Below are 26,537 nucleotides of genomic sequence, written 5' to 3' on the forward strand. Positions count from 1 at the left end.
TACTCTGATAATCGCGTGCCTTGCATTTCTTGTAGCAAACACATGATTGCCGCCTTGTAGCCTCAGGTATCACCCACGGATATCATTATATTTAGCTCTCAACTTCGCTCCGAACAGCCACCAACACCACATTCGTACAAACCAGCATACAACTAGCCAAGGAGGAGCGGTGAAACAAGACTCCCTCCGGTTCTCCAATTGATCAGGATTCCTCGCTCGAGTATCGCAATCGCCGCTTCGGTATATCACCGCACCGCCGCACCACGAGACCATCTTCTTGAACACTACCAATCACCTACCTGCACTGGTTGGACCTGAGCGTTGGATCCAATAAGCAAAACTATAATAGATTTTACTGGCGGTCACGATGGATACGCAGCAAGCCGTTCAATATCTGGACTCGTTGATCGGTCAGACGTTGCGGGTGCATACGACGGATACGCGCCTATTCGTGGGCACGTTCAAGTGCACAGATGCGGTACGTATATAACACCCTATAGCCGACTACCACACTATATGAAGAAAAAGCAAAACGAGAAAAGGAATGCGCTGACTGTGATGTCTCGAATCTAGGCCCGCAATGTCATCCTCGCGACTACCCACGAATACCGCTACCCCTCCCCATCCGTCGTTAAAGAGGTCGCTTCCGGCGCGAATGACCCAGAAAAGAGAAGCAGTGGGACAGCCAATTCGCAGAACGTTAGAGCAAATATGACCAGTCGACTGATCGGACTGGTGGTGATACCCGGGCAACATATCACGCGGATCGAACTGGAAGAGACACCCGAGCAGGTCAACGTACGAGAGGCATTACAGAAGTCATAGTTGGTAGATGGCTTGGATGCTATCCGCGGGAGTAATTACGAATGATGATTTTTGGTTTCTGTCTTTTCCTGTTTTTCTCATCCCGACTGGTTGCGCTTCGTATTGCGCATCAGCGCTGAATCTCTTGACTTCTATCTGGTCTACTGTCCCCGATTTTGGGGCGTTTATCGCGTGGGCAGATAATGCGTCATGGATGGGAGAGCAACATGGACTGTGCATATCACACAGAAGACGCAGTGGACAAGTTGCCCCTCATGCTGGGACCGGGGTGAGTCTTACATATCGCCAAGATGCGGACAAGAAAAGCATGGCCATAAGTGGCTAGGAGAAAACCCGTTGGCGATGTGATGCATCGTCGGAGGGGTGGGAAATATACATGGACGGGTGATGTTCCTGCAGGGCTGCGCTCTGGGTGACGGCCCTACCGGATGCGTAATGCCAATGCCCGACGGACAGAGTCTGGACAACAATCTGTGTGGTGGATGATGGCGGACATAATCATTCTGTCGCGTTTCTCGCCTTTTTTGTGTTGCTGTCCTGTCGGTTCTGGCCCCGCATTTGACTCTTTTCCCCCCTGGTTCCCTGTTCTGCCAATGGTTGATGGCGTCGGGGATGAGCTCAGGAACGGCCATAATACTCGATACAGCACCTTATTGACCAGATCGGGCACCATTGGAGAAACAAAAGGATATAAGCTGACCGCCAGCTGCATTCGATACAATTCGAGCGGAGGAGAGTAAGGCTGCACGAGTGTCTACCAACGAGAAAAGTAGATGCCGAGGCCCTGTCCTATGATGTCTTCAGCCAAGAGAGCCGTGCGGAGGGGCAGGCAGCTCTGAATGCTGCAAGTATTGTGGGGAGGAGTGATTGTGCATTGATGCCAACATTAACAGAGCAATAACAGAGCATTATCAGTCTAGACTATTTTCACTTGTAGAGAGGTATATATAAATAATAGACATGAATAAGGTCTAGATATCATCCATTAGGCACCAGTCGACATCATCGACTCTTGCCTCTCGGGCCGACGGTTTCTCCGCTTTGTCCCGATCGAGACCAAAAACGCCCGCCCGGCCAGAAGCACCGCTGTTTGTCCCGGAGAGACACCTCTCTGAAGAGTCCTTGATTTAGAGTGCCCTCAACTTCATCTCAGCTTCATTTTGTTCATTTCCATCTTCACTCCATTCTTGCGCCGCTGTTGCTCTTTCATCAGGTATGTATTATCTCCTCTCTTCCACCCCCCTTTGCCAGCTCTGGAGAGAGACAGCAACCCCATAATGACGCATTGCCTACCGTCTGTCATTTCTCCTCTATTTTGCCTCCTCCTCCTCCGCCTCCTCCTCCTCAACTCCACATTCCCATTGTTGCTCTCTTTTCGTCTGGGGCTCCAGCTTTTGATCTCTTGACATCTCTCCTGGTCACCTGTCCACCCACATCAACTGACCATTTCTGTATAGTACATACCAAAGCAGGTTGCGGTCGTTTCTTTTGACGAATCGGATCCTTTCCCTCTTCCTCCAGCTGCTCCTAGCTCCTCTTTTCGTCCTCTGTCGGTGACTCGGATAAAAGTAGCTTCTTCTGCTGCTGCTGATACTGCTACTATCGTTGCTGCTGCGTCTAATTTGCTCTGCTGTCGTGGTGCATTGTGGTCTGCTGTGCTGTGCTGTTGCTGTGCTGTGATGCCATTCGGTTGTCCATCGTAGCTTCACATTCGCTCCTTATCGCCGTTCTGCTCTGCTGTTCTCTTCTTCCTCACTGGTGAGAGATAGTCCCAACCCGGGAGAGCTCGTCTTCGTTCCAGACTGTCTCGTCATAAAGTCCCATTGCCGGCCTCCGATCGGGTGTTCTTGCTCTATTCACACACGGGCCTTTCAAGTTAGCACGGGCCTTTGATAAATCCCGAAAAGGAAAAATTTCATTCAGCATTGACTGGTGTTTGTTGCCTGCTTGGCGTTCTTGAATTTTCTTTTTATTTTTTTTTCCTCTGCCCAACGGCGGGACACCACCTCCTTTTTAACTCTGCTCGCGGAAGCTTCGGGTGAAACGGTGGTGACCAAGACGCCTTTTCAGCATTTCAACGCCAATTGCAGGGCTCTGTGCGCCCGCTGTCTTTTCCTATCGCTTGTTTTTCATCTGCCATCTCTGATCCTTCTTTTCCATCTCCCGCGCTTGGCAGATATCCCACCTTGCAGTCATGGGTCAATCACATTCCAAGGGCGGCTCTAGCTCCGGCGACCAATTGCAGTCGCTCCCTTCCTTCACTCGTTCAGACACCCAAGAGTCTCGTCGCTCTTTTCGCGGCTCGATCCGATCTAAGATCAGGAGCAGCGACAGTCCCCGCGCGTCTCTCACGGGGTTGTCTCGGACGGATAGTCAGACGGATAAGTCGGACACAGGGTCAGTGAGATCGTCGAAGTCAGCAAAGTCGACTGGAAGTCGACGCGATTCCAACCCCCAGAGCCCGGGATCGGAGGATGCTGGTGCCCAGTCCGATGTCCCCGACCCCCCGCCGTCACCTTCGATGTCCAACAGCCTGAAAAAGGGCCACAAGGATGTGAATGAGATGCAGGCAAGTGGGGAGGTCGATCATGTTTCAGATGTACCACCGACCGGTGGCGTCCCGGAGAAGGAGAAACCCAAGGTTATTGAATCGATTCTTATCAAGCGGGATAATCAGCTCAATCCCATTTTGGATTTCATAATGAACGCTCCCCTGGAGACCAGCGGGTCGCCTGGAATGGGAATGGGAGCTCTGAAGTCCATCGACCTGGACGACATGATCTCACGCCTGCTGGATGCTGGCTACTCGACCAAGGTCACCAAAACCGTCTGCTTGAAAAACGCAGAGATTACTGCCATTTGTAGCGCGGCTCGAGAGTTATTCCTTTCGCAGCCGGCACTGCTGGAGCTGTCGGCTCCGGTCAAGATCGTTGGTGATGTTCATGGTCAATACACCGATCTCATCCGACTGTTTGAGATGTGCGGCTTCCCTCCGACTTCGAACTATCTCTTCCTTGGTGACTATGTCGACCGTGGGAAGCAGAGCTTGGAAACCATCTTGTTGCTTCTGTGCTATAAGCTCAAATACCCGGAGAACTTCTTCCTTTTGCGAGGCAACCACGAGTGCGCCAACGTCACCCGTGTGTACGGGTTCTATGATGAGTGTAAGCGCCGTTGCAACATCAAGGTCTGGAAGACCTTCATCGACACCTTTAATTGCCTCCCCATTGCTGCCATCGTTGCTGGGAAGATCTTCTGTGTTCACGGCGGTCTGTCCCCAAGTCTGTCGCACATGGACGATATTCGAGGAATTGCTCGACCCACTGACGTCCCTGATTATGGATTGCTCAATGACCTTCTCTGGAGTGATCCGGCTGATATGGAGGAAGATTGGGAGCCCAACGAGCGTGGTGTTAGTTATTGTTTCGGCAAGCAGGTCATTATGAATTTCTTGCAGCGTCACGATTTCGACCTGGTTTGCCGTGCCCACATGGTTGTCGAGGACGGTTATGAATTCTACCAGGATCGGATCCTGGTCACGGTTTTCTCTGCTCCTAATGTATGTATTCCACTTCGTACCTTTGTTTGAAGGAGACTAACAATCACAGTACTGCGGTGAATTCGACAACTGGGGTGCAATCATGTCGGTTTCCGGCGAGCTGCTCTGTAGCTTCGAACTCTTGAAACCCTTGGATTCGGCTGCCTTGAAGAATCATATCAAGAAGGGCCGGAACAAGCGGAACAGCATCTTGAGTAGTCCTGTAAGTAGTCCCTTGCTTACCTACTCCCCTTTTTTTTCTCGCCAAGGGTTAGGATTGGGATTCTACCCTTGTGCTACCATGCCGAGACTCTTGTCACTTATTACTTTTATGATTTTATTTGCTAAACAAACTTGCAGCCTGCGCCTGTATCAGCCCAAAGTTACTAAAGCGGTATCGTTCTTTATACTGCCAAGACCTCGGCATGCACATTATGTCACCGTCAGACTGATTATTTGGTCATAAAATGGCCTGAAATGGCCCATCTCCCGTGCAGTTTCCCTCCAATTGGGATGCAGCATTCTAAGAGCGTTGGTACTACCCCAGCGCCGAAATCTTCCGTCAGTGTACATCGTTTGTCGGGTGGGCGTTAGGGCCAGTCTAACGTCCCTTGCATTCAACGTTCAATTCGACCAGGCGCCGTCTGCCGGCGGTACGGGACTTCGAGTCCGTTGCTCATAGCAGCCATACTGGTTTGACGGACTCGAAGAAACCACGCCTCCTTGTACAGTTCCTTTCATATCAGTGCGTATTTAGCGACTTGCGGATCCTACGATGAAAACAATAATGACTTCATGTACTTCTATCTTTTCTCATGTCATGTTCCGCGGGTTCACCGCTGCTCTGGTTGATATTACATCTGTCGGTTTCTGACGGCCGAGCAGCAGATTGGGCTGTTGTAATGCCATTCTTTTTCTCCTCTCTGTTTCGTTATTAATAGGTTAGGTACTCAGTTAATCATTGGCGTTGGCATTGACTCATAATCCTGTCTTTGGTAAATTCATCGTGTCATCATTCCATTTAACTATCTATAGACCACGGTTCTTCACCTGCGTACGAATTTCATCCTCAATCCTGGTGCCCTTATTCAAATCGTCCGAATTAGACCCAATGCGAACCATCCCAAACCTGGCGTCCTAGCGACGCTCCGTCAAATTCCTTCTTGTCTTTTGCAAATCAGAAATGCGCAGGAGTGGGACTGATGCTTCCACATCTTCCATCGTTCTATTGCTCATTCATCATTACTTCTCCCATCTAGCTTGTAAGACCCAGTGAATACAGAAAGGGGAGAGACTTGGCATGGCTGAAATGCAACGTAATGAAATGTTCATATTTGTCTTGTCTACTCTCCAGCTAGTCCGGTATCCTTATGATCGAGAATTCTACTACCAGTGCGTAATGACATTGATTCTCCGAAAGGCTTGCGAATACATTGGCCCTCTGCATCACTCTCGCCACAAGCTTACTTTGTTTATCACTAAACATTGCAGACTACCAATTACACTAACGCCTTGGATTTTGGTTTCACAGTAGCTCCCTGTTCTTACATCCTTGACAAAGCTCCATGGTCTGGTCCGCTTGAGTTTGGTTAGGGTAGGGATAAGATATCCTGCCCGAGGCTACCAGGTGCAAAATGTCATTATACCGGCAAAAGTTCAGTAATCAGTAATTTGCGTGTCCGAAGACCGACATCCGACGTAGATAAAACTATATAACATGGACCAAAGGCTTTCTTCCCCAGCTATTCCAATTCTACCGTCCATTCTACAACCAGCAACATGAGCACAAACCAAACTGTGTCCATTGAGTATACAGGCAAGACCGCCATTATCACCCTTGATAACCCAAAGAAGCTCAATGCTTTGAGCCGCGATGACTACTATCGGCTGGCTGCATTACTGCGAGAAATCGCCCAGCGGGAAGAAATCCTGGTGACGCTTCTTCTTGGCAAGGGCCGCTTTTTCTCAGCGTAAGTCACTTCATCTCTTCCCACCATAGACAATAAATTCCATCCGCTTAAAAAAAAAAAAATCAAAAACAGAGGCGCCGATATATCTAGCCAATCCCCAGACCTGGGCACCATGGATCCCCGCCACTTCTGGCTCCCCGCCCTCGCAGTCAACAACATCGAGCTAGCAGACGCCTTCTACTCGCACCCCAAAATCCTAGTAACAGCGCTAAACGGGCCCGCCATCGGCCTCTCAGCAGCCATGATCGCTCACTCGGATCTCATCTTCGCCACCCCAGAAGCCTACCTCCTCACCCCGTTCTCCTCGCTCGGCCTCGTCACAGAGGGAGGCGCGAGTATCGCCTTCGTGCAGCGCATGGGCATCAGCAAGGCCAAAGAGGCGTTGCTGTTTAGCCGCAGGATTACCGCGGAGGAGTTGTTGCGGAGCGGGTTTGTGAATCGGATTTTGGATGGTGGGAAGGATGAGGGGAGGTTTCGGGAGATGGTGAGGGGGGAGATTGAGGGGTGGGTTGGGGGGCATTTGCTGGGGTCGAGTGTTTTGGGGATTAAGGAACTTTTGAGGGCACCGGGGGATCGGGAATTTGGAAATCAGGCTGTGAAGGAGTTTATGGGGGGTTTGAGGAGGTTTGCTGAGGGGATTCCGCAGGCGGAGTTCGAGAAGATTGCGACTGGGGCGAAGAGGCATAAACTTTGAGATAGGGCTTTTGTAGAGACGGGAATATGTGAGAAGTTCTCCAATATTATCGGTCTCACGTGTCCCTACAGATGTGTATCGATGAAAGCGTGGTGTAAAGATCACCTGTATAGTAGCATGCAGCTTCAATCGGACCAGAATGAGCAAGAGACTGAAAAAGCTGTAGTTGGAATAGTTTGACAAGGGACTTACTAAATTTTTGAACTATCTTGCAGGTATCTTGCCTCGTTAGAGACCATGCCATCTCTGTCCGCGTACTTCCATGTCATCGATGAAAAAGGACTACGATTCTTTTTCCTGCGAAGCGAACTGAAAAGTATGAAGCCGATGGTCTACCAACACGCGCTATGATAAATCCTACTCTTTGCCAGTCTTTCTTCAGACTTCACGACATTGTGCATCTTATGCCCATAAAGCCATGCGAAAAGCCTTTTCCACGTCAACTGGTCGCCATCCAGGAGAGCGACCAAGACAAATGCACGTGCTAATCAAATCTAGAAACGATGAGACTAGTTCAGAAACCAAAACAGGGGCGAAAATCCTCACTTTTGATCAGGCTCGAGACGTTTACTGCGGCCTGGTTTGATATGCCCCGTCGGGGCTCCATAGGTGGGCCCGTTAGGAAACGAGCCCCTTTCTCTTGGAGAAATCCTTCAAGATCTCGAATATCAAACCAACTCCCATACATGCCCACTTGAGCCTCCGAGGATAATATGGACAGGGGATCCTCCTGAATTGGGACTTGGTTCTGGCTGAGGCCCGATGATGAACCCCGGGGATAATGTGTCCCCGCACCGCCCACGCTAAAGAACGGAATCTCTTGCCACTCAACCATATTCTCGGGATGGATACGAGCTTGTATTGCGGACTCGAAGTAGGAGGTGAGATCCTCGCGACTCAACACGCTGAGAAGGAATCGGAATTTCCGCCGGAGATCGTCCAATCTGACTGATGGACTTCGCAAAGAAAAGTACGCATGGTAGCAGCAAGCTAGGCGAAGTTGGCGGATGAAGAGTGGCATATCCACAACTGAGATAGTTGTAGTGTCGAATAGGAGTGGCGAACCGTGGCCCAGGGGTGTTGGGGCGTCTTGAGGGTTATTATTGGCCTGAAAGACGGACTGAGTAATGGAAGAGGTGACTGCGCATGAGATGAAGATATTGTATTTGATGATGAGATATCCTGCTCCTGCTCTGCTGGCAAGGATGAGGGTGGCGCCTCTTCTCTCATGGGAGAGCTGGGCATGCCTTCGTCGGCCGTTGAGCTAGAATTGACCAGAGACTTACAAGCATTCATGGTATCCTGCAGATGGTTTTGAAGATCAGGATTTGACGATAGCACATCAGCTTGTTCCAAAAGCTCCCCAAATGAATGGATAGCCGTGTTCATCGTCTGCATTGCTGTCTCCAGTTCGGCGATTCGGGCTTCATATTTCGACAAAGCCTCTTCTTTACGTGAGCGATAAGCACGTTGTGCCAGTCGAATCTGGGCCCTGCGGCGCTATATCCAGACTAGGGTTAATGAAAAAGTTCTACACAGTGGAAATATCATGCGCGCACCTCTTCCGGCAGTTCTCCCGTTGAACCATCATGGTTCTTCCGTGGTCTACCACGTTTTTTATGCGACAACTTCGCATGCGACTGATCGCTGTCCCGAGAATTTGGGGGTTTCTGTGTTCTTGGTCCAGACTAACCAGACGATGTCTGGTTTGTGGTTTCTACGTATCTGCCATATGGCGGCGATTCCTCGGTATTATCGCGGGACTGTTGATTGAGTGACCCACGCATAGGATATGAAGACGCCGACAGCAACGAGATAAGTTCCGATGGAAATAGATCCATAGTGCTGAGTACGATAAAGATGAAGCAATGCAGTGATAGACTAACGTCAAGTTAGTAACTGATTGTTAAGTAACCTTTTAGTAATCATCTCGGCTGATCAGTAAACGAAAATGTCGTTGAGCCGAGGCTTTACTGACTACTCGTTATATGCATTTTTGGCTTCATGCAGGTGCTCGTATGTATCAATGATTTTAGAGACATTCCCTGCCTGCATCATGGCTACCACTCTAGCGCAACATGTCTCCCTGGACAAAGTCCACGACCACTACATCTCCACACACCTCCCCCAGCGCATGGGGAACTCAGCCCCAATCGCCTACGGAGGCTACGCCATAGCCCTCGCTATCCACGCCGCATGCAAAACCGCCCCAGATAGATTCCACCTCTACTCCGCCATGGGCCACTACCTGCGAGCAGTCAGCACAGAAGAAAACCTACTCTTCACGCCCATCCAATTGCGCAAAACGAAGAACTTTGTGACCTACCGCGTGGCAGTAGAGCAGCGATTCCCCGACTCCGGTGAGTTACGGCTGTGTATGGAGCTCCTGGCGGATTTCCATAAGGATGAGCCGTCTGTTCTCGAGTATTCGGCGCGACCTACGCGGAAGTATAGTCATTGGCGGGATTGCGTGTCGTGGGAAGACCTCGTGGAGAAGGATTGGGTGACGCCTGGCAGGATTTCCAAAGCGCAGGCTAAGGTGTTCAATACACTCTTTGGGCTATCGCGAGATATCCTCGAAAACCGTCCGTGCCCGGAAGGCGTCACATCTCAGAACTTGTTGGGATTGGCCAAGAACGCTGAAACCACCCAGGACGAGCTGTCTCCGACAGCAAAATCATCTGGAGATTGGATCCGGGCGAAGCATCCCTTGCAGACAGAGGGGGAACAGATCGCCAGTCTGGGATTCATTATGGATGGCGCCTTGTCTTTCTTACCTCTGGCCCACAACCATATGTTCTTCCATGATGTGTCGGCATGTTCGAGTCTGGATTTTGCGCTACGGATTTTCTCGCCGCAGCCCACAATGGAAGAGTGGCATTTGCGGGAGGTTGTTAGCCACCGTGCGGGACATGGGCGTACTTATAGTGAGAGCAAGCTGTGGGATGAACGGGGGGAGTTGGTCGCTTCTATGACGCAGCAGTGTATTTTGCGGGTTCCTAATAGGGCGAAGATGTGATTATGTATTTCCTTTGTGGTAGAATGTATTTCTAGCTATATTAGACAATTAGACGGGTTTGGCCATAGGCAACTAGATCAGTAATCCAAATACGGCTGCTTGGGATCAGTAATACAATCGGGTGCCGATGGATTTGACCTTTGGAACCGAGGAGATGCAGAGTACAAATAGTAGGCTCAAACGAGTTCATCTACAAAATATCATACGCCTTCTTCACGAAATTCCCTGTCTGCTCTTCGAAATCGCAATGGCGAGACTCCAAGTAGACACCTACGTCTCCCCAGCCATACTAGTCACAACCGGCTCTCAAGACCCAACCAAGCAATGGTGGTCCCCAATCACAAGTACCCTAATTCATGGCCCCACATCCGCAGTCCTAGTCGACACCCCGATACCAATCAACCAGACCGAAAACCTAGCAAACTGGATCAAAAAGACCATTCCCGGAAAGGAACTAAAGTACATCTACACAACTCATGCACATGGGGACCATTACCTGGGAAACCCAGTCCTCCTGGGACACTTCTCGAATGCCAAAAGCATCGCGACATCCCTCGTGGCCAACGAGATTAAGAAGACACTAGCCATCGCGGTCCCAAGATGGGAAGTGTGGTTTCCCAACGGCCAGATTCTCAAGGAGGGCCTGGTCGCTCCCGAAGCTCTCCCGGCGAACGGGGCATTTTCGATCGACGGATGCGGTTTCCTTGGAATTGACGTTGTGCATTCCGACACAATTGCATCGTCCTTCCTGCACGTGCCGGACCTTGACCTCGTCGTGGCGGGGGACATTGTTTACGGCGACTGTTTTCAGTTCCTGGCTGAGGCCACAACTGCGGAGAAGAGGAGGAATTGGCTGGATGCTCTTGACCAGATTGCCGCTTTGAAGCCGAGCATCGTGGTCCCGGGTCATAAGCGGGCGTCGCAGGCGGATGGGCCGTACTTGGTTGATGCGACTAGGGAGTATATACTGGCGTTTGAGGAGGAATTGAGCCGGTTGGGGATGCGGAGAGGGTTGAAGAGGCCATGAAGAAGAGGTATCCGCTGAGATGGAATGGATATCTTCTGGAGCGGAGCTGTAAGAGTTCTGTTGCCGCTTTGTGATTTCTGTACATAATTGCCCCAATCTATCTTCGGGAATAGTGCGCAATCACGACTACCGTGTGCGAATGCCATCCGTTGCATTACACATAGAGTTCCCCCTCCCCATTTACAAGCAGCGTCAACTTGTTTTAGTATCCCTGGTACGGAGTACGTACTCTGAAGTGACCAAGTAACCGGGCCGAGGGCCGAGCAATGAATATTAATCAACACCTCCGCTCCAGCCGCTATTCAGATGGCATATAACTCTTGTCTAAGCCAAGCCCTAAGCATAGTTAGTTCAGATATACCCATAACCTTTCAATAAAGTACCAAATAACGTCAACGATGCCCGCCTCCGCAAACATCCCACCGCTTATACTGCCATTCATCAGTGACCGCGCGAAGAAAATACTAGATCTGGTATGATCCCTGGATTTAACAGTATAATCCAGCTTCTTTCAAGCTGACTGAAACAATCGCAGGTGGAGAAATTCGTGGACGAGCAATGCATCCCCGCGCATGCTCTCTTCGACGCACAACTAGGCCACGGCGCCTCACGATGGCAGACGAAACCAGCGGTCCTGGAAAAGCTCAAAGCGGAAGCTCGTCAGCTCGGTCTTTGGAATATGTTTCTGGGCCGCGACCATGGAGCTGGGTTATGTAGTGTCGAATATGCGTTGATGGCGGAGTATCTGGGGAAGAGTTATATTGCCTCTGAGGTAAGTTATCATCATGGCATCCATCTATGTAACAAATGATTGATGCAAAATGCTGCAACATAGGCGACAAATAACTCGGCTCCCGACACCGGGAATATGGAACTCCTGGAAAAGTATGGCACAGAGGCGCAAAAGCAGCAATGGCTGGTCCCGCTGTTGGAAGGTCGAATCCGGTCCGCGTTCTTGATGACCGAGCCAGACATTGCCGCCAGCGATGCACGGAATATTCGATGTGATATTCATCGGGATGGGGATGGTTACGTTCTCAACGGCTCGGTGTGTTATCATCCATTAGACCTATGCTACTCCGATCAGAGTGGGCTGACTTGTCAGAAATGGTGGTCGTCAGGCGCCGGCGATCCAACCTGCGAGCTCTATATTGTGATGGGTCAAACCACCAATACATCTTCTGAAAACCCGTATGGCCGGCATTCAGTGGTCTTGGTGCCTACGAATACGCCCGGTATAACAGTCCATCGCATGTTATCCGTATATGGGTATGATGACGCACCACACGGACACGGCCATATCACCCTCAAGAACGTCCGCGTACCAGCCTCCAGCATAGTACTGGGCGAAGGACGAGGTTTCGAGATTATCCAAGGCCGTCTGGGCCCCGGTCGAATCCACCACGCAATGCGCACGATCGGCGCGGCCGAGAGCGCACTGGAATGGATGATAGCCCGAGTCAACGACGAAAGGAAAGCATTCAGACCGTCGCATTCCGCCCACGCGATGTTCCAGGAATGGATCGCCAAGTCGCGCATCGAAATCGACGCAGCGAGAATGACCGTCCTGAACGCCGCCGTTAAGATTGACCAGGAAGGTGCTAAAGCTGCACTTAGAGAGATCGCTATGGCTAAGGTTCTTGTGCCTCACATGGCTTTGCAGGTTATTGACCGGGCTGTTCAAGCTTTCGGTGCTGCTGGTGTTTGTCAAGACACGCCGCTGCCGGGTCTCTGGGCGTCGGCTCGGACAATTCGCATTGTTGATGGGCCGGATGAAGTGCATTTGCAACAACTGGGCCGGAGGGAAGGCCAGCGGATGGGTGAAGCTGTGTAGGAAAGACTTCGTTGGCAAAGCGCGGAGATTGATAGACTGTTGTCTTTGAGTGGCTTTGGGCCTGCGGTATTCTCGGGAGGATATATCCCTAAGGCAAATCTGTAGGTTTTTGTCCCAGTATAGTGCGTATTGTCAGATACGTGTTGCCGATACGCGCAAGTTGTGAAGTCAGATAGGGCTACTATACGTAGCTGGTGCTCTAAAGAAGCCAGGTTCAAATATAGCATCCTAAATACCCTGCTATTCAGTTCTGATATCGATTCCGAGTTTGTATTGTAAATATATGATAGGTTGGTTAATTGAATAGAATATATGTGAGCTGCATGATATAGCGTGTTGAATAATGAGCGTTGAGCAACTTAAAGGAATAAAGGAGTATACAGCCGTCCACAGACCAGACCAGACCACTCGATTTACGTTACGACACAATCAAAGCTCCGGTTGTATAGTATGAACAGTTCTTGTTTCTAACTCATGAAGCGCATCGTCGAGTGGGGAGCACCGACTCTGAGCTGTAAATAATATACTATCAGAGACGTGGTGGAGTGAAAGAAGCTTGATTGCTCGTCAACGTCGAGACCTACCGGAGGAAAAGCCTCATCGTGAGAAAAGTATATACAAAAGACAGCATTTATTTCCAGTTCTAATCGTCATCCGCAGAAACGGATATTTTCCCCATCATCTAACCGGGTATGCTGACATTGGCAAACTGGCAGACTCGGTCAGGCTTAGCAAGGGTACTATTAACTTGTCTGTATAGTAAGAGGGAGGACTGGACTAATCTACCAGGAACTACATGGCGCTTCATGCTAGACTGTTCGCCCATTTCCCTTTCTCAGGATATCTGGGTACTCCCTGGCTGTCTCCCTTTGTCGTATCGACGGTTGATACAGTGACAAGGGTCGGGGTGTCAACAGCAAACGAAAAGTCAAGCTCTCCAACAAGTTCTCTCACCAGCCTGTTCAGGTGTCAGACAAATATACTAGCAGCACAACGAGTTCTACTTACTGTGTGAGCCGATTTACATCACGAATCAAATACCAGTTGACGGTATGAATCAGAGCTGCGGCCGCAAACCCTTCTTCTGAGGGTACGTCCCTAGTCAAGAGCTCGTTCAGATTCGGAATTTCCAACTCCCTCATCTGCGGCGGTAGCGGATGGACCCGACTAAGCGCAGAATGCAAAATGATCATTCTCGTCGTAACACCCCCAGGAGTGAGGTGGGCTTGAGCTGTATCATTCTGGTCGGCGGCCCACCAGCAAGAAGGGGTACTAGTAGGAGGCCGTTCGAGCGCCAGAGACACATAGCCCGAGAGGGTCAGGTAGCTGCTGACGCGCTCGAGGATGGCGAGGATTTCGCCGTATGTTTCCTTGGGAAAGCGGCCGCCGAGGGAGAACTCCCAGTCGAGGAATGTGTAGTATGTTTTTGCGCTGGTGCTCATGGTTTGGTATTTGCGGAAGATGCGGCGGCGGGCGGCTTGAAGGTGGAAGCCGGGGCTGGTTTTGTCGTCGAGGTCGCCGGAGATGCCGTGCAGTCTTGCGAGGATTGTCTGTTGGGTGCATTTGCTGAAGTTGGCTAGAATGTACATGGATTTGGCCACTTCTTCCCGGAGTTCGGAATGTTCGGATAGGGGGTATGGAAAGAGTGTCCAGAAGTACGCGACGACGACGCCGAGCGTGACTATGGCAAGTCGGTAGGGGAAGATGATGTATGGCGCATAGACGGCTTGTCCGGATTTAGAGACCGTTTCTGCCCCTAGCTGGCGGACTTGGAGTTCGTTTGCTATCATCACGATAGTGGTGATGAGAGCAACGAACCATACACTGAAGAATTTAGGGAATTTGATCACTAGAAATTAGTTTTGAAGCCAAACATGCCGCATGGGTATGACTTACTGAAAAACCCAATGACAGTGAACCACAACCAGACGAAGACCAGAATACCAGGAGTCTTTTCGTCGACAATGTACCAAATGATGTAGCTCGCTATCATGGAGGCAATGGTACCAAATATACGGCACAATAAAAGGAAGGTTGACGATCCAGCAGTGCGGCCCATAGAAAGCACGATGGCAAACAGCGCCCAGAGGAATCGCTGCCTGGAATAGAAACTCTGCGAATCACGAAGGAACGCCATGATGGATACAGTCATAACGGCACAGACGCCTCGAAGTCCGTATGCGGCATGATTGGTGCGAAATACGGCGTTGACCTTGCGAATCTTGTCTCCAACGGTCTCCATGAGGTTGGCAGGTGGGAGATGGTCCGGATCTTTTCGATTGTAGAACGTGGAACCAAGTTCAACGTTTGTTTGAGGGTCCATACTTAGGAAAGCACTACCTCCTGGTCGAGTACCTGCAATGTGGAACAATACTTTGAGCCAATATCTAAGATGCCTAAGCCGTGGAATAAGCAGACGCTTCGGGCGTGCATGGCACTCCTCTGTGAAAAGGAGAAACTTGAGGAATTCGTCTCCTAGTAACGAGAGGAGAGTATGTGACTGTGATAATTAGTTACCGATACCGTAGGCGCACACCTCGTGGTTCCACCACTTACATGTAACAATAAATAGTAGCGTAGAGTATTAGGATGTGTCTCTGACGCGATTTGACTTAGGTCTTCGATTTGTGGTCTGTGTCGGATGTAATAGTCGAGCAGCTTTTCTCCATCCACGCCACCCGTATCATGTCCTAGAACACAGCACTTGTCGAAGACGTCTCGATATGATTCGAGAAAACGGGCTTCTCCGGGGTTCATTGGAAACTTCTGATTCTCCTCGTCAGTCTTTCTTGCACGAGCTCTGCCAGATAGGGAGCGGCCCTTTGTCAACTCCAGTCGAAGTTTAGCGTGCTCCACTCCTTCAATTATTGCCTCTGATATTCTGTAAGATTGCTCATGCATTTCCCCCTCAAGACTATGCCAGTATTCTTCGTCTTTCAATTTATGATCCGTCTCAGCATTGTTATTCACCCCTCCAGTGTCGTTGGATAAATGATAGGCTCTATCAACGGCCAGCTGCAGCATGTTTGCCGCTGAGCCTAGCCCAGATGCCGGGGCGATAAGGTCTACCAGCATCGAGGCAATATGCTCGAGCTGCTGGTGATCAAGGCGGTCCCAAGACATCTCACGTTCGGCATACTCGACATCAGCACGCGCCTTGACGATGCTGTTAATGAAAAGCTGTAACGTGTTGTGAAGTTGACGGACAGAATCGTTCCTTTCATCTTCTCCTTCAGTGAGAATTCTTTTTGACCGAAAGTCTTCTATGCATCTTTTCTGAGCCTGCATAACAGCAACCAATCCGTCGAGACAGGCTCTCATATCCTTCCGGAAAACTCCTCTGCAGCTTTGCGGGAATATAATTAGAGCGTTGACAAATCCCACAGCCTGCCCCGCCAGGAAGGCCTCGAAGGTGTTACTAGTTTCAGCAATAACTTCCTGCATGCTGGGAGCTTGACCAACGATTGGTAGTGTGATGACTGCGAAAATGCCAGCCCAAGTGCATTGTATGGCCCAGGTAGGAAACGCCGACTTCAGCGTGAAAACACACCATGTCCAAAACATTAAGAAGATAGCGCCGATAGCTTCGGCTGATGAGTTGTAAGCCTTCAGCTCCTCGGGCCCATTAGTAGTGTCTTTTCTGGCTTGCAGGCCAGACCAGCCGCCGAGTAGCACCCAGCAGTATGACAGGGTAATTGCAAACGCGAGTTGAAAATTGTACTCAATCAGCCTTGCCCGAGGAAGAGTCGGCAGAACACAGGTGGACATGATCGCAGCTAAATAGGCCTGGGTCTGGAACATATTGATCCATGCGTTTGACTGAATGGCACATAGGAGGATGGTGGGTGGTATCGATGCTTTAATAGCCATCGCAGCAGTGTGCCGATCCAAAGTGAGTTGGGCCAAGACCGACTTGAGCTGCAGACGTCTCGTAGTTGCTTGAAAGGCATGTCCCAGAGGTTTAGGCAAGGCCCCCGACCTCGACGATGGCGTTTGATCCGGGAGAGGTCCATTATGGTTGTCGGAGCGCGTTGACGGTGTCTCGATTTTCATGGTTGTTGGTCCTCCCATAGAAGGGAGAATCCGAAATGGACTAAGATATCGTAGCTATCTAGAGCTTCGATATCTTCTTTATACATCACTAGAGATTACACGACAATTTTTCAGTTGGTTCCGTTCAGATCAATTTTTGAACCGTTTTCGGCGGTCTAAGTGGATCCTTTCCGTAAGCTTAAGATTAGCATAGGATCGTTGACATTCTACCTGAGTCCTTGTGATGTTGGAAACATGTCCCTGCAGCTCATACTCGATGTTTTATGACCAGGCGACAGGGGAATACCGCCAAAATTAATTACACAAGAGGTAGGTCGATGAGGTCAACTTAAGATTGACTAATAATGACCTATCGCGGTCGGTTACCAAAGCCGAAAATTGCGGAGTCTTCCTCTCAATAAATAGAGCCGGTCAGTAATTCCAAGTCGTCTCCCTTCCTCAGTGTAGGCGCTACCATGCCTACGCTTCCTCAAGTCATTCTGGCGAGGTAACTAACCCCTACGCCAAATTGCCCGGTTCCTTTTTCCGGCCGCTCGGTGCCAATCAACAGTTCTCTTTGGATAGAAACGACTGCACAATCAGTGCCTGCTGCTGAATGACATGCTAAATAGAGGCCCGGTTTCACCTAGCATAATCGGGGCTACGATTGTGGTTTTCATGCTACCTTCATCTGTATTTACCACGGGTCCTGTTTCGGGGGCGCACCTCAATCCAACTATCACTATAACCTCGTTCTTCGGTAGATTGCCGACGCTACCGACATATATTTCCATTTTTGATACGGTCCTTGGGTCACCTGGCTGGTGCTGTATGTATTCAGATGGCCTGGGGACAAGTAGCGTAGACGCTACCAGTCTGTCACATGTCATAGCTGGAAATGCGAATGAATGCGTTGGGAATGTTGGAAAAGGTCTGGGTGTTTCAGCATCATTACACATGATTAGCAAGTATCGCAAAAACTCCCACACCATCCGATGATGATGTAGTTATGAGATTATTGGTCACAACTATACGCTCAAAAAAATAAAAAAAGAAAACATCCTCTTCTTCTGATACATTGATTAACCCGCCCATAATCTGTCCACAATCCGTTCATGATGCCTCCAGCGTACAAACGTATCAGCAAAGACGATTGCGTTTTCCTATTCATTGACCACCAGGTAAGCTACCTATTGACCCTGAATAAACATACCTTGATGATTCACCTCAGGAAAGACCGGCCTCATCCAGCTAGTCCATGATTTCGAACCTAATGAATTCAAAAACAATGTTTTAGGGCTCATCAAAGTGGCGGACTATTTCAAGGTCCCAACAATTCTAACCAGCTCGTTCGAGACGGGCCCGAACGGTCCGCTTGTCAAAGAGCTTCACGACAGTCTTCCTAATGCGACTGTGATTCCGCGTCCGGGCCAAATCAACGCCATGGATAACGAGGACTTCGCGCAGGCTGTGAAGAAGTCGGGCAAGAAGCAGGTCGTCATTAGGTATCTAAGCCCTGAAAAGCATCTAAAGACCTAGCCTAACATGTTGGTTGCAGTGGTGTTTTGACTGAAGTCTGTGTTGCGTTCCCTGCTCTTAGCTTGATTGAGCAAGGATACGATGTCTTCGTTGTTACCGACGCCTCGGGTACATTTGCGGAACATTCAAGGGAGGCGGCCCATAAACGGATGGTTCAGGCAGGCTGCCAATTGCTTAATTGGGCGGCTGTCTCTTCGGAGCTTCATAGGGACTGGCGTAACGATGTTGCGGGTTTCTGTGGGATTTGGCGCGATCATGTGCCTGGCTATTGGTGCTTGATGCAGAGCTACGAATCTTCGGTCAAGAATGCAAATCGGTAGATAGTTTCGTTTGAGCTGCTGCTGGCGATCCGTCACTTGATATTTGGAATCGAAGTGTCCAAAAGACATCTCTGACATTAGGAACAAATTTCATTGCCTATCATTTTGAGGACTCGGACCAACTTCTTGGATATCAAATCTGGAGGGGAAGAAAGAAGAAAAAGCTGATGCCATTAAGAAGCCGGGTTCACATATAGCTTCAATGCTGATTCCAAATAGGTGATGATTGTTCGAGTAGAGTATATATGTGAACTGTATAAAACCGCCGACTGCTTCCCTTTCAGGATAAGATGAAGCTATACAGAGTTGTTGTGGTGCACGTGACTCACCGCGAAAAGCGGGTCCGGGTCCGGCGTAAAAAAAAAAAAAAGAACATCGACCAAGCCGACCTCAAGCTTTGGCATCGCCGTTATTTCTCGACCTCAATCCGTATTATTTATTTTGTCATTGACCGGAATGTTTGCCTAAGCGATTTGGCTCTCTATTCTGAGCCTGGATAGACTGTTTTTCAAGTGTTCTGTCCTTTTCGCTTCGTTTTTTAAGACAGGAAAAAATCTCGTGACGGATTCAGATTCGCGGTCCTCGATATATCTCACAATATAAACCACCAAAATGGATATCCACCGTTGTCGCTTTGTTCCCTTCAACCCTCAGGCAATTAATGCGCTCGCATTTTCCCACCCCCCATCCGCTGGCGTTGCCGGACGAGGTGTCCCTACCCTCCGACTCGCGGTTGGTCGCGCAAACGGCGACATCGAGATCTGGAACCCCCTGCGCGGCGCCTGGTTTCAAGAGACAGTCTTGCGTGGAGGAAAAGACCGGAGTATTGAAGGGCTCACGTGGACGCTCGATCCCCCCGAAGACGGACCAGATGGCGTCAAGCTTCCCGGCCGCCTGCGCCTGTTCAGTATCGGATACTCGACGGCAGTGACTGAGTGGGATATCGAGCAGGGTCGTCCGTTGCGGCATTCGAGCGGGAACTACGGTGAGATTTGGTGCTTGGCGGCGCAGCCCAGGTGGCAGGCGACGCAGCGGGGCAAGGATGGGAAGCTACTGCCTCCGGCGGAGGGAGAATACACGGGACAGCACCTTGCGGCGGGCTGTGCGGACGGGTCGATTGTGATTTTGTCGACTGCCGATAATGATCTGAAGTTTCTGCGGCTGATGCGGCCGTCCACTAAGAGAGCGAGAGTGCTCAGCGTCACGTTCCAGAATCGCAATACCATCGTGGCTGGCTACGCGGATAGCTCGATTCGTCTGTTTGATATTCGGAATGGGCAGCTTTTGAGAACAATCTCGCTGGGTAAGGGCCCAGCGGGTGGTCCGAAGGAGTTGCTGGTTTGGTCCGTTAAGTGCCTTCCCGACGGCACTATCGTGTCTGGCGACTCTGCGGGTGAAATCCGGTTCTGGGATGCAAAGAACTACTCTCTTATTCAACGGGTGCAGGGTCATCTGGCGGATGTGCTGGATGTCGCCGTGGGTGCCAATGGCGACACTGTTATCAGCGGAGGCGCTGATCAGCGAACCGTTGTCTACAAGAAGAAGGAAGGAGAGAAAGGCGACAAGAAAGTCCGTTGGGCCGAGGTGATGCACCGAAGATACCATACCCACGATGTCAAGACTTTTGCGGTCTACGAGACCAAGGAAATCAGTATCATCGTGTCTGGAGGTATGTCCTGATGCTTTGTCCCAATTACCACTCAAGTCTAACTTATCGGTTACTATAGGCCCGGATGCTACGCCAATTGTTTTGCCCCTGCGCGAGTTCGGTAAAGAGCACCACAGAAAGCTGTCAAATCTTCCTCAAATCCCCCAGCTTGCTTCTTCTCCTTCGTCTCGGTTGGTCATGAGCTTCTGGGATAGAGAGATCAGCATCTGGCGTGTCTCGCGTGGTCCTACATCTTCATATGAGAATGTCGATGGACAGAGGCATCGACTTGTCGGAAAGGTGTTGGTTCAGGTAAGAGTGGAACAAAGACGTGATACGCACGACGACTCTAACACGGTATAAACAGGGCGAGGAAAACATCACTTCCGCTATGCTCTCCTCCGACGGAAAGATACTCGTAGTTGCTACGATATCCGACGTCAAGGTCTTCTCTGTGAGACGGCGCAAGGGCGACGAAAAGGGTGCTCTGCGTGTACAAAAACTGGATGTTCCCGCCGCCTTCTCCGATGACGGAGCCCGAGTCGTGACCGTCTCCCCCGACAGCCGATGGATCTCCGTGGTCCGTCCCAACAGCGACATCTATCTTGCAAGACTGAATCCCGCATCCTCCCCTCAAGAGAAACCTCAGATCCTTCCCCAACTCACAAAACTCAACCGCGCGGCGCGACACACTCGACACGAGAAAGCGTCTCACGGAACCCTAGGCGAGTTCGAGCGGACAATTCGAAGCGTCGTGTTCTCGGACAATAGCAGTATCTTGGCTGTCGGTGACTTGTCTGGATGCATTGATAGCTGGGTGCTGGAACAGACGACAGAGTCGAAGCCCGCGCCCAAGATCAACGGGGCTGCAGAGTCGGACGACGAATCATCAGACGACGAGGATGAGCAGCCCATCATCGAGGGCGAGCGTTGGCGTCTCGCCGCTGCAGAATCGCCCATCCCTCGTCTCAAGGGAGGAGTTGTTCTGCTGTCGTTCCGTCCTCAAAGCAAAGCAGACGACAAGCTTTTGACGAACGGTACCAACGGCGATGCCCAAAATGCAACGGAAAACCGGTTGATGGCACTTACAAGTGAACATCAATTGGTAGAATTCGAAGCTCTCGAAGGCAAACTCTCAGAGTGGTCCCGGAGAAACCCAAAGGCCTACCTCCCCGCAGAATTCAAGGGCGTCAAAGACCGTGCCATGGGCTGCTTATGGGATTTGTCAGAAGGCCGCGAAAGACTCTGGTTATACGGTTCCTCGTGGCTGTGGATGTTCGACCTGAAGCACGACTTCCCCTCGCCGGAGGAATTCGAAGCCACCGAGCAAGCCCAGGAGGGCGCAAAGGGACAGGTAGCCAAGGCCACCTCGGCGCAGAAACGCAAGCGCCAGGCACAAGAGGACGGCGAGAACGACCGCAAGAAACCCAATACCGGTGCCGGTGACCGGATACCCCTGGCCCAGGCAGACATCTACTTCGACCCCAAGTACCGCAAGGTCGTTGGAGCCGACGAGTCGCAGGGCGAGTGGATCTCGATGGACAAGGAACGTCCGCGCGGCGTAGACGGCGATGACGAAGATGCCTACGATCACGACGAGGCGTACGCGGCGAGCAACGACGCCGGCCTGGCTCGACTCCGACGAGAAGGTAACATGGGAGACCATGCTGTTACAACACCCAAAAAGGGTAAGCAGGATAAACGGTTCCCCGCTATTAACGGGCTCGTCGCGGACACGCCAACGGCAACACCGCGCAAGGCCGAAGATCAAGAGCTTGAAACACCCGCAGCGCAAAAACTTGCCAATCGCATTAGCCAGCCTCCGCGCCGGTGGTGGCACACCTACAAGTACCGTGATATCCTGGGTATCGTGCCGCTGGCCGACGACGCCGCGGAAGAAAACGAGAAAAATAGCAGTCTAGAGGTTGCCGTTATTGAACGGCCGACGTGGGATATTGAGCTGCCGGGACGTTACGTGCGGGACTATTCATAGAGGAGGAATTGAGAAAGATTGGGTTGGGTAATTATTTTGGATGGAAGTGTATCTAGCAAGATCCAGCATCAGCACTTTCTAATTCTTGTTCGAGCATTCTTTTGCACCAAAAATATCTGTTTTGTACATACGGCGAATAGAATTGGATCAGGTGACAAGGCAAATTCGGCCCTCATCGCGCTTTCAACTTCTTCTCTTTATCTGCTATCCCTCTCGTATCGCGTCAACAAGGCTATTGTTGGTCGACGACCAAATCTGCTGTCTCGGATAGGTCCAACGACTGCTATAAATCGCCTGCGAATGGTGCAAAGAGGCGACTAAAAATGAACGAGAGGCATCGTGGCATTGATTCGGTTAATGTTAATTGGTGTTGCTGTATAATCTACCTTCGGTAACCATCTAGGGCTGCTACAGAGAATGTTCAAGCATTAACAGGTTGAGTCAACACATTATCTCACACACCTTCAAATTTCTACTTCAGACCCATTCTAATTATGTCTACCCCTACCGCTCGCCAGCAAGGCATGCCTTGCGAAAAGAGCGACCTGCCGTACCCAGGCCTTGATTACTTCGTCGATATTTTCTCGGAGAACCGGTCCACCCCGGAAGCAGGTGACACAACCACCCCCCCGATACATAGTCTTCCGAGATGTCTTACGACAAGAATTTGAACACAAAATCTTCCCCAAAAAATCCAAGGCTGCTGGGTATGCCGGATTTTGCTACAATACTGAAACAAAAGATTTATTTACTAAAACCACGGGTCAGGGCCATGCACTGGTTATTGGCATGTTTCGATGATTTTTGCTCTTTCAGTTCATCAGAATGGGGCCTGAGCCAGAAGATTTTACTCACAGTATATCACGATTGATCACCCTAGGCTCATGTAAAAGGCAGCCAGGTAGTTGCTGGGGACCGGCAGGTCGTGGTGCCCACATTACCATTGTGTTAAAAGTTGGAATGGCCGAGCACGAGCCTCGACTACGTCGCAGTGCGTACGAGTGAATTCAAACTCCTGGGAGCGATGTTTCCACAGTAATCACCATTTGCGCCTCTGCGTTCGATCCAGGACAGCGGGAAAGAACAATGGCCATCACAAAATGTGAGGCTCCCAAGGTCAAGCGTGGCAGCGAGATGGTTCCGACAGCCACGCGCTCTAGCATCCTCACCATCAACAGCCAAGACAAGGCCATCACCGGTGTCGTTATCGATCCACAATCTAAGGCCGTCACGCCTAGTAACGAGCCGATGATTCCTATCGAAACTATGTTTAGAAGATCCCGACTGGGCACAGGGTGATGTTCACTTCACCCAAGGCATGTCTCTGAAGTTTGCTGACTCTGTCAGGGAAGGGATTGCCTATGACATGGAGCATTCTTAGTCAAAGTCACCTAAGAGCCTATTTACCAGACGATCAAATGAAAAGAAGAACGTTTAATTTCCACGCACAATTAATCTAAGTCGGAAATAGGTGAAACTGTACCCTGTACAGCAACATTGCTACATGAATGAAGAATCGTATTCCGTACCTCAATCCCATCTAAACTCAGTCCTTTGGCATTTATGGCATTCTGAACCAGCCCTTGCGGATTAATATTCGATACGCACCCAATCCTACCGTTCAACATCTATCCCCATGGAAACGTACACGAAAATACCCTTCAGCATCGACGGTCCCACAGGGGAACGCCTAACAGCCATTCAAGGAAGTGTTGGCGAGAGTGGTAAAGTTATTACAACATTGAAGGTGCTTTTCCCCTTCCCATCCCTTTCCTGCACCTACATCTGAATATGTCTATTTGGACGGACACTGATATGTGTAGGTAACAACGAACCACAATCGCACATTTACACTCCAACCCAGTATGAAACTTGATATCAGAACATCTGTACTCAAACCATATTCCGGGCGGCAACCGGAACAGTGATGAGGAGGGCTGAGATTCCGGAAAATGAGGTTTTAACGGAGGTTTATTTTAAGCATGTACGTTTCTCGTCCCAATCCGCCTTATTATGTGGATACTTGAAGGACTGATGATGCCAGGACGCCAAATTCCGGATGGTTGTATTGGGCCTATTTCGGGGGATTTGAATAATGCTGCGATGATATTCGTGCGCAGATGGCTGCTGGACATGTACAAGACGGCACTACTTAGATAGGGATATGATTTGGCTCTCCCAGAAATGCTACCCAGTTTTCTCACGCTCATTATCATGGCAGCCATAGTCATTTCTATGGGCAACAATGAGCTTCCAGCATGTACTGTTCCATCTTAAAGAATCATGATTCGAATCATGCTCTAGATTCAGAAAACCAGACCTTTCAGCTGTGGATGAGGTATACGCTGATTAAGTCTCCGCTCTCACAACAGAAGTGTCATGATATCAGTTTTGTACTTAGCTGCTTCAAGCCGCCGCGTGGCTCAATAATCTCCTGAAGCTTGGTCTTCGATAGTAATGGCAGCTTGGATTAGCAACTGCGCTTGTGGGTCTTTGAGCTCATTCTGCAACCCGGGCAGCGGCAGGCCACACACCAAGCTCATATATTCAAGCCGCATGAACTGAGGTTCAGTGCTATGCGCCGCTTCATTATATTCAAGAAGAGACGGCGTCGCTCGCGTAAGTGACCATTGCTAGGGTAATCATAAATCGTCTGGTAGTCTATGGCTCTACTGTGTCCTCAAATAAATTGCGTTCGATCACCAATCTGAGATGACGAATCTATCTCATTCAAATCCTAAACAGATAGCATGGCCTGTTGAATTCAAACGAGAGCTGTCATTTCAGCCCTACGTACTTGATACTTGCCCTAAATCTGCGGTTTTCTTTTTTTTTTTCCAGTTTTATTTTTCTTATAGGTGGTTTTCATCGATATAATACTGGCTATGTGCATATCAATTCTCGCAGTGAGCATGCTCAAACACCAGCCAGATTTATAAGTTCGACGAACCCATATCATATCGCCGCACAGGTAATGAGTGCTGCGCGTCAGGCCCTCTTTGGTAGATGAGAGTGATGGCAGTAGCAACATGCATAGCTGGCGAAAGAAGCGACGCTATTGTGGCCGTGGTCTCATATAAGCCATCTAGTTTATCATCCTGTTGTCACTAGGGCGTAGCTTTGAGATACTCACAAAACCTGTTGGACGACAGCCTGCAATATTCGTTGATTAGTGGTGAGTCTCACAGTCGGGATTACAGATGCATCTTTTCATATCCGCCAACCACCATTTTGATAGAGAAAGACATTTTGGTTTAAAGAATTTATTCCTGGTACTGCACTTAGTATTTCAGGTTTTGAAACTCTCTTGTAGGTGTATAGAGCGTATATAGAACAGTGATACACAGGCTCGTGCGGTTGATCATAGGGCCAAGCACAGTCTTAGGAAGGAATAGCATTTGCGAAGATATCTGTATACAAAAAGATTCTGACTATCATTCACTAACTGCTTTAGGGCTCTTCATTTAGACCGATGCGAGCTATGATTCTAGTTTATTCACTTGCGATCAGGACTATCAGTACTCATGAGCTACAGTAATATCCCATACAGTGTAGGGTAATGTCGGGTTCTGATAGCCATCGACTATCATACAAATACACACGCACTCCTTTATTTCTTCTTCTAGTGCAACCAACTTGCTTATTTCTGACAATTACTGGCGTCGGCTGAGCGCGATACGAACACTCAACCACAAACACACCTCACATTCGCAATCGACACATTAGATCTCAAATAACCCCATGCACTCCGTACATGCACATGTACATACAAGTACATACTCCAAAGTGTACACCACGGAGAACCCCGTCCATCGCTAATCAACCCACTCCAAGGCCGCCACGTCACTCGCCCTAGTCGTTTCAGGTAACTGGCGTTAATGTAGGTGTGGCAGATCGAGCGCACTGATTACCCAATGATAGGGCAAGAGTTGTTCCTGGGTATTGTTGTGTGCGGTTATTATGTGTATAAGCATTTAGAGTATGGCCGGGAGCGGGAAGAGTGGTATATTTGGATTGATTATGCATGTCGACGGGGATGGCGAGGCTGAGGCTGAGGCTTGGGCTGAGGGGGATTGGTTGGAGGGGTAATTTATCTAT

The 26,537-nt window shown here is 49.9% G+C and overlaps 12 protein-coding genes across 12 annotated transcripts; 10 read left to right on the forward strand and 2 right to left on the reverse strand.

The window, feature by feature from the left end:
- Positions 1-367: 367 nt before the first annotated feature.
- On the forward strand, positions 368-825 carry ACHE_70835S (LSM domain-containing protein; the record flags this gene model as incomplete). The annotated part of the gene is made up of 2 exons (XM_043283212.1): positions 368-478; positions 574-825. 2 exons carry the CDS (start codon positions 368-370, stop codon positions 823-825), a joined length of 363 nt encoding a protein of 120 aa, XP_043140514.1.
- A 428-nt stretch (positions 826-1,253) lies between these two features.
- Positions 1,254-1,565, forward strand: ACHE_70836S (uncharacterized protein; the record flags this gene model as incomplete). The annotated part of the gene is made up of 1 exon (XM_043283213.1): positions 1,254-1,565. The coding sequence occupies one exon, from the start codon at positions 1,254-1,256 to the stop codon at positions 1,563-1,565; it is 312 nt and encodes a 103-aa protein (XP_043140515.1).
- A 1,454-nt stretch (positions 1,566-3,019) lies between these two features.
- phzA (putative serine/threonine protein phosphatase) lies at positions 3,020-4,753 on the forward strand (the record flags this gene model as incomplete). Its single annotated transcript, XM_043283214.1, has 3 exons — positions 3,020-4,384; positions 4,434-4,586; positions 4,724-4,753. 3 exons carry the CDS (start codon positions 3,020-3,022, stop codon positions 4,751-4,753), a joined length of 1,548 nt encoding a protein of 515 aa, XP_043140516.1.
- Positions 4,754-6,142: 1,389 nt separating this feature from the next.
- ACHE_70838S (enoyl-CoA hydratase/isomerase family protein) lies at positions 6,143-7,027 on the forward strand (the record flags this gene model as incomplete). Its single annotated transcript, XM_043283215.1, has 2 exons — positions 6,143-6,333; positions 6,406-7,027. 2 exons carry the CDS (start codon positions 6,143-6,145, stop codon positions 7,025-7,027), a joined length of 813 nt encoding a protein of 270 aa, XP_043140517.1.
- Positions 7,028-7,541: 514 nt separating this feature from the next.
- On the reverse strand, positions 7,542-8,319 carry ACHE_70839A (uncharacterized protein; the record flags this gene model as incomplete). Its single annotated transcript, XM_043283216.1, has 2 exons — positions 7,542-8,291; positions 8,314-8,319. The coding sequence occupies 2 exons, from the start codon at positions 8,317-8,319 to the stop codon at positions 7,542-7,544; spliced, it is 756 nt and encodes a 251-aa protein (XP_043140518.1).
- An 842-nt stretch (positions 8,320-9,161) lies between these two features.
- Positions 9,162-10,046, forward strand: ACHE_70840S (thioesterase family protein; the record flags this gene model as incomplete). Its single annotated transcript, XM_043283217.1, has 1 exon — positions 9,162-10,046. One exon carries the CDS (start codon positions 9,162-9,164, stop codon positions 10,044-10,046), a length of 885 nt encoding a protein of 294 aa, XP_043140519.1.
- Positions 10,047-10,293: 247 nt separating this feature from the next.
- ACHE_70841S (MBL fold metallo-hydrolase) lies at positions 10,294-11,073 on the forward strand (the record flags this gene model as incomplete). The annotated part of the gene is made up of 1 exon (XM_043283218.1): positions 10,294-11,073. One exon carries the CDS (start codon positions 10,294-10,296, stop codon positions 11,071-11,073), a length of 780 nt encoding a protein of 259 aa, XP_043140520.1.
- A 398-nt stretch (positions 11,074-11,471) lies between these two features.
- ACHE_70842S (uncharacterized protein) lies at positions 11,472-12,907 on the forward strand (the record flags this gene model as incomplete). Its single annotated transcript, XM_043283220.1, has 4 exons — positions 11,472-11,546; positions 11,609-11,845; positions 11,909-12,121; positions 12,179-12,907. 4 exons carry the CDS (start codon positions 11,472-11,474, stop codon positions 12,905-12,907), a joined length of 1,254 nt encoding a protein of 417 aa, XP_043140521.1.
- Positions 12,908-13,711: 804 nt separating this feature from the next.
- ACHE_70843A (uncharacterized protein) lies at positions 13,712-16,978 on the reverse strand (the record flags this gene model as incomplete). Its single annotated transcript, XM_043283221.1, has 4 exons — positions 13,712-13,865; positions 13,916-14,756; positions 14,804-15,407; positions 15,464-16,978. 4 exons carry the CDS (start codon positions 16,976-16,978, stop codon positions 13,712-13,714), a joined length of 3,114 nt encoding a protein of 1,037 aa, XP_043140522.1.
- Positions 16,979-18,054: 1,076 nt separating this feature from the next.
- Positions 18,055-18,798, forward strand: ACHE_70844S (putative isochorismatase family hydrolase; the record flags this gene model as incomplete). The annotated part of the gene is made up of 3 exons (XM_043283222.1): positions 18,055-18,120; positions 18,176-18,444; positions 18,498-18,798. 3 exons carry the CDS (start codon positions 18,055-18,057, stop codon positions 18,796-18,798), a joined length of 636 nt encoding a protein of 211 aa, XP_043140523.1.
- Positions 18,799-19,410: 612 nt separating this feature from the next.
- On the forward strand, positions 19,411-22,439 carry ura7 (small subunit rRNA maturation protein UTP4; the record flags this gene model as incomplete). Its single annotated transcript, XM_043283223.1, has 3 exons — positions 19,411-20,467; positions 20,526-20,758; positions 20,814-22,439. 3 exons carry the CDS (start codon positions 19,411-19,413, stop codon positions 22,437-22,439), a joined length of 2,916 nt encoding a protein of 971 aa, XP_043140524.1.
- A 1,086-nt stretch (positions 22,440-23,525) lies between these two features.
- On the forward strand, positions 23,526-23,738 carry ACHE_70846S (uncharacterized protein; the record flags this gene model as incomplete). The annotated part of the gene is made up of 1 exon (XM_043283224.1): positions 23,526-23,738. The coding sequence occupies one exon, from the start codon at positions 23,526-23,528 to the stop codon at positions 23,736-23,738; it is 213 nt and encodes a 70-aa protein (XP_043140525.1).
- Positions 23,739-26,537: the final 2,799 nt, after the last annotated feature.

This window comes from Aspergillus chevalieri, chromosome 7 (assembly GCF_016861735.1).
Source record: "Aspergillus chevalieri M1 DNA, chromosome 7, nearly complete sequence".
NCBI lineage: Eukaryota > Fungi > Ascomycota > Eurotiomycetes > Eurotiales > Aspergillaceae > Aspergillus > Aspergillus chevalieri.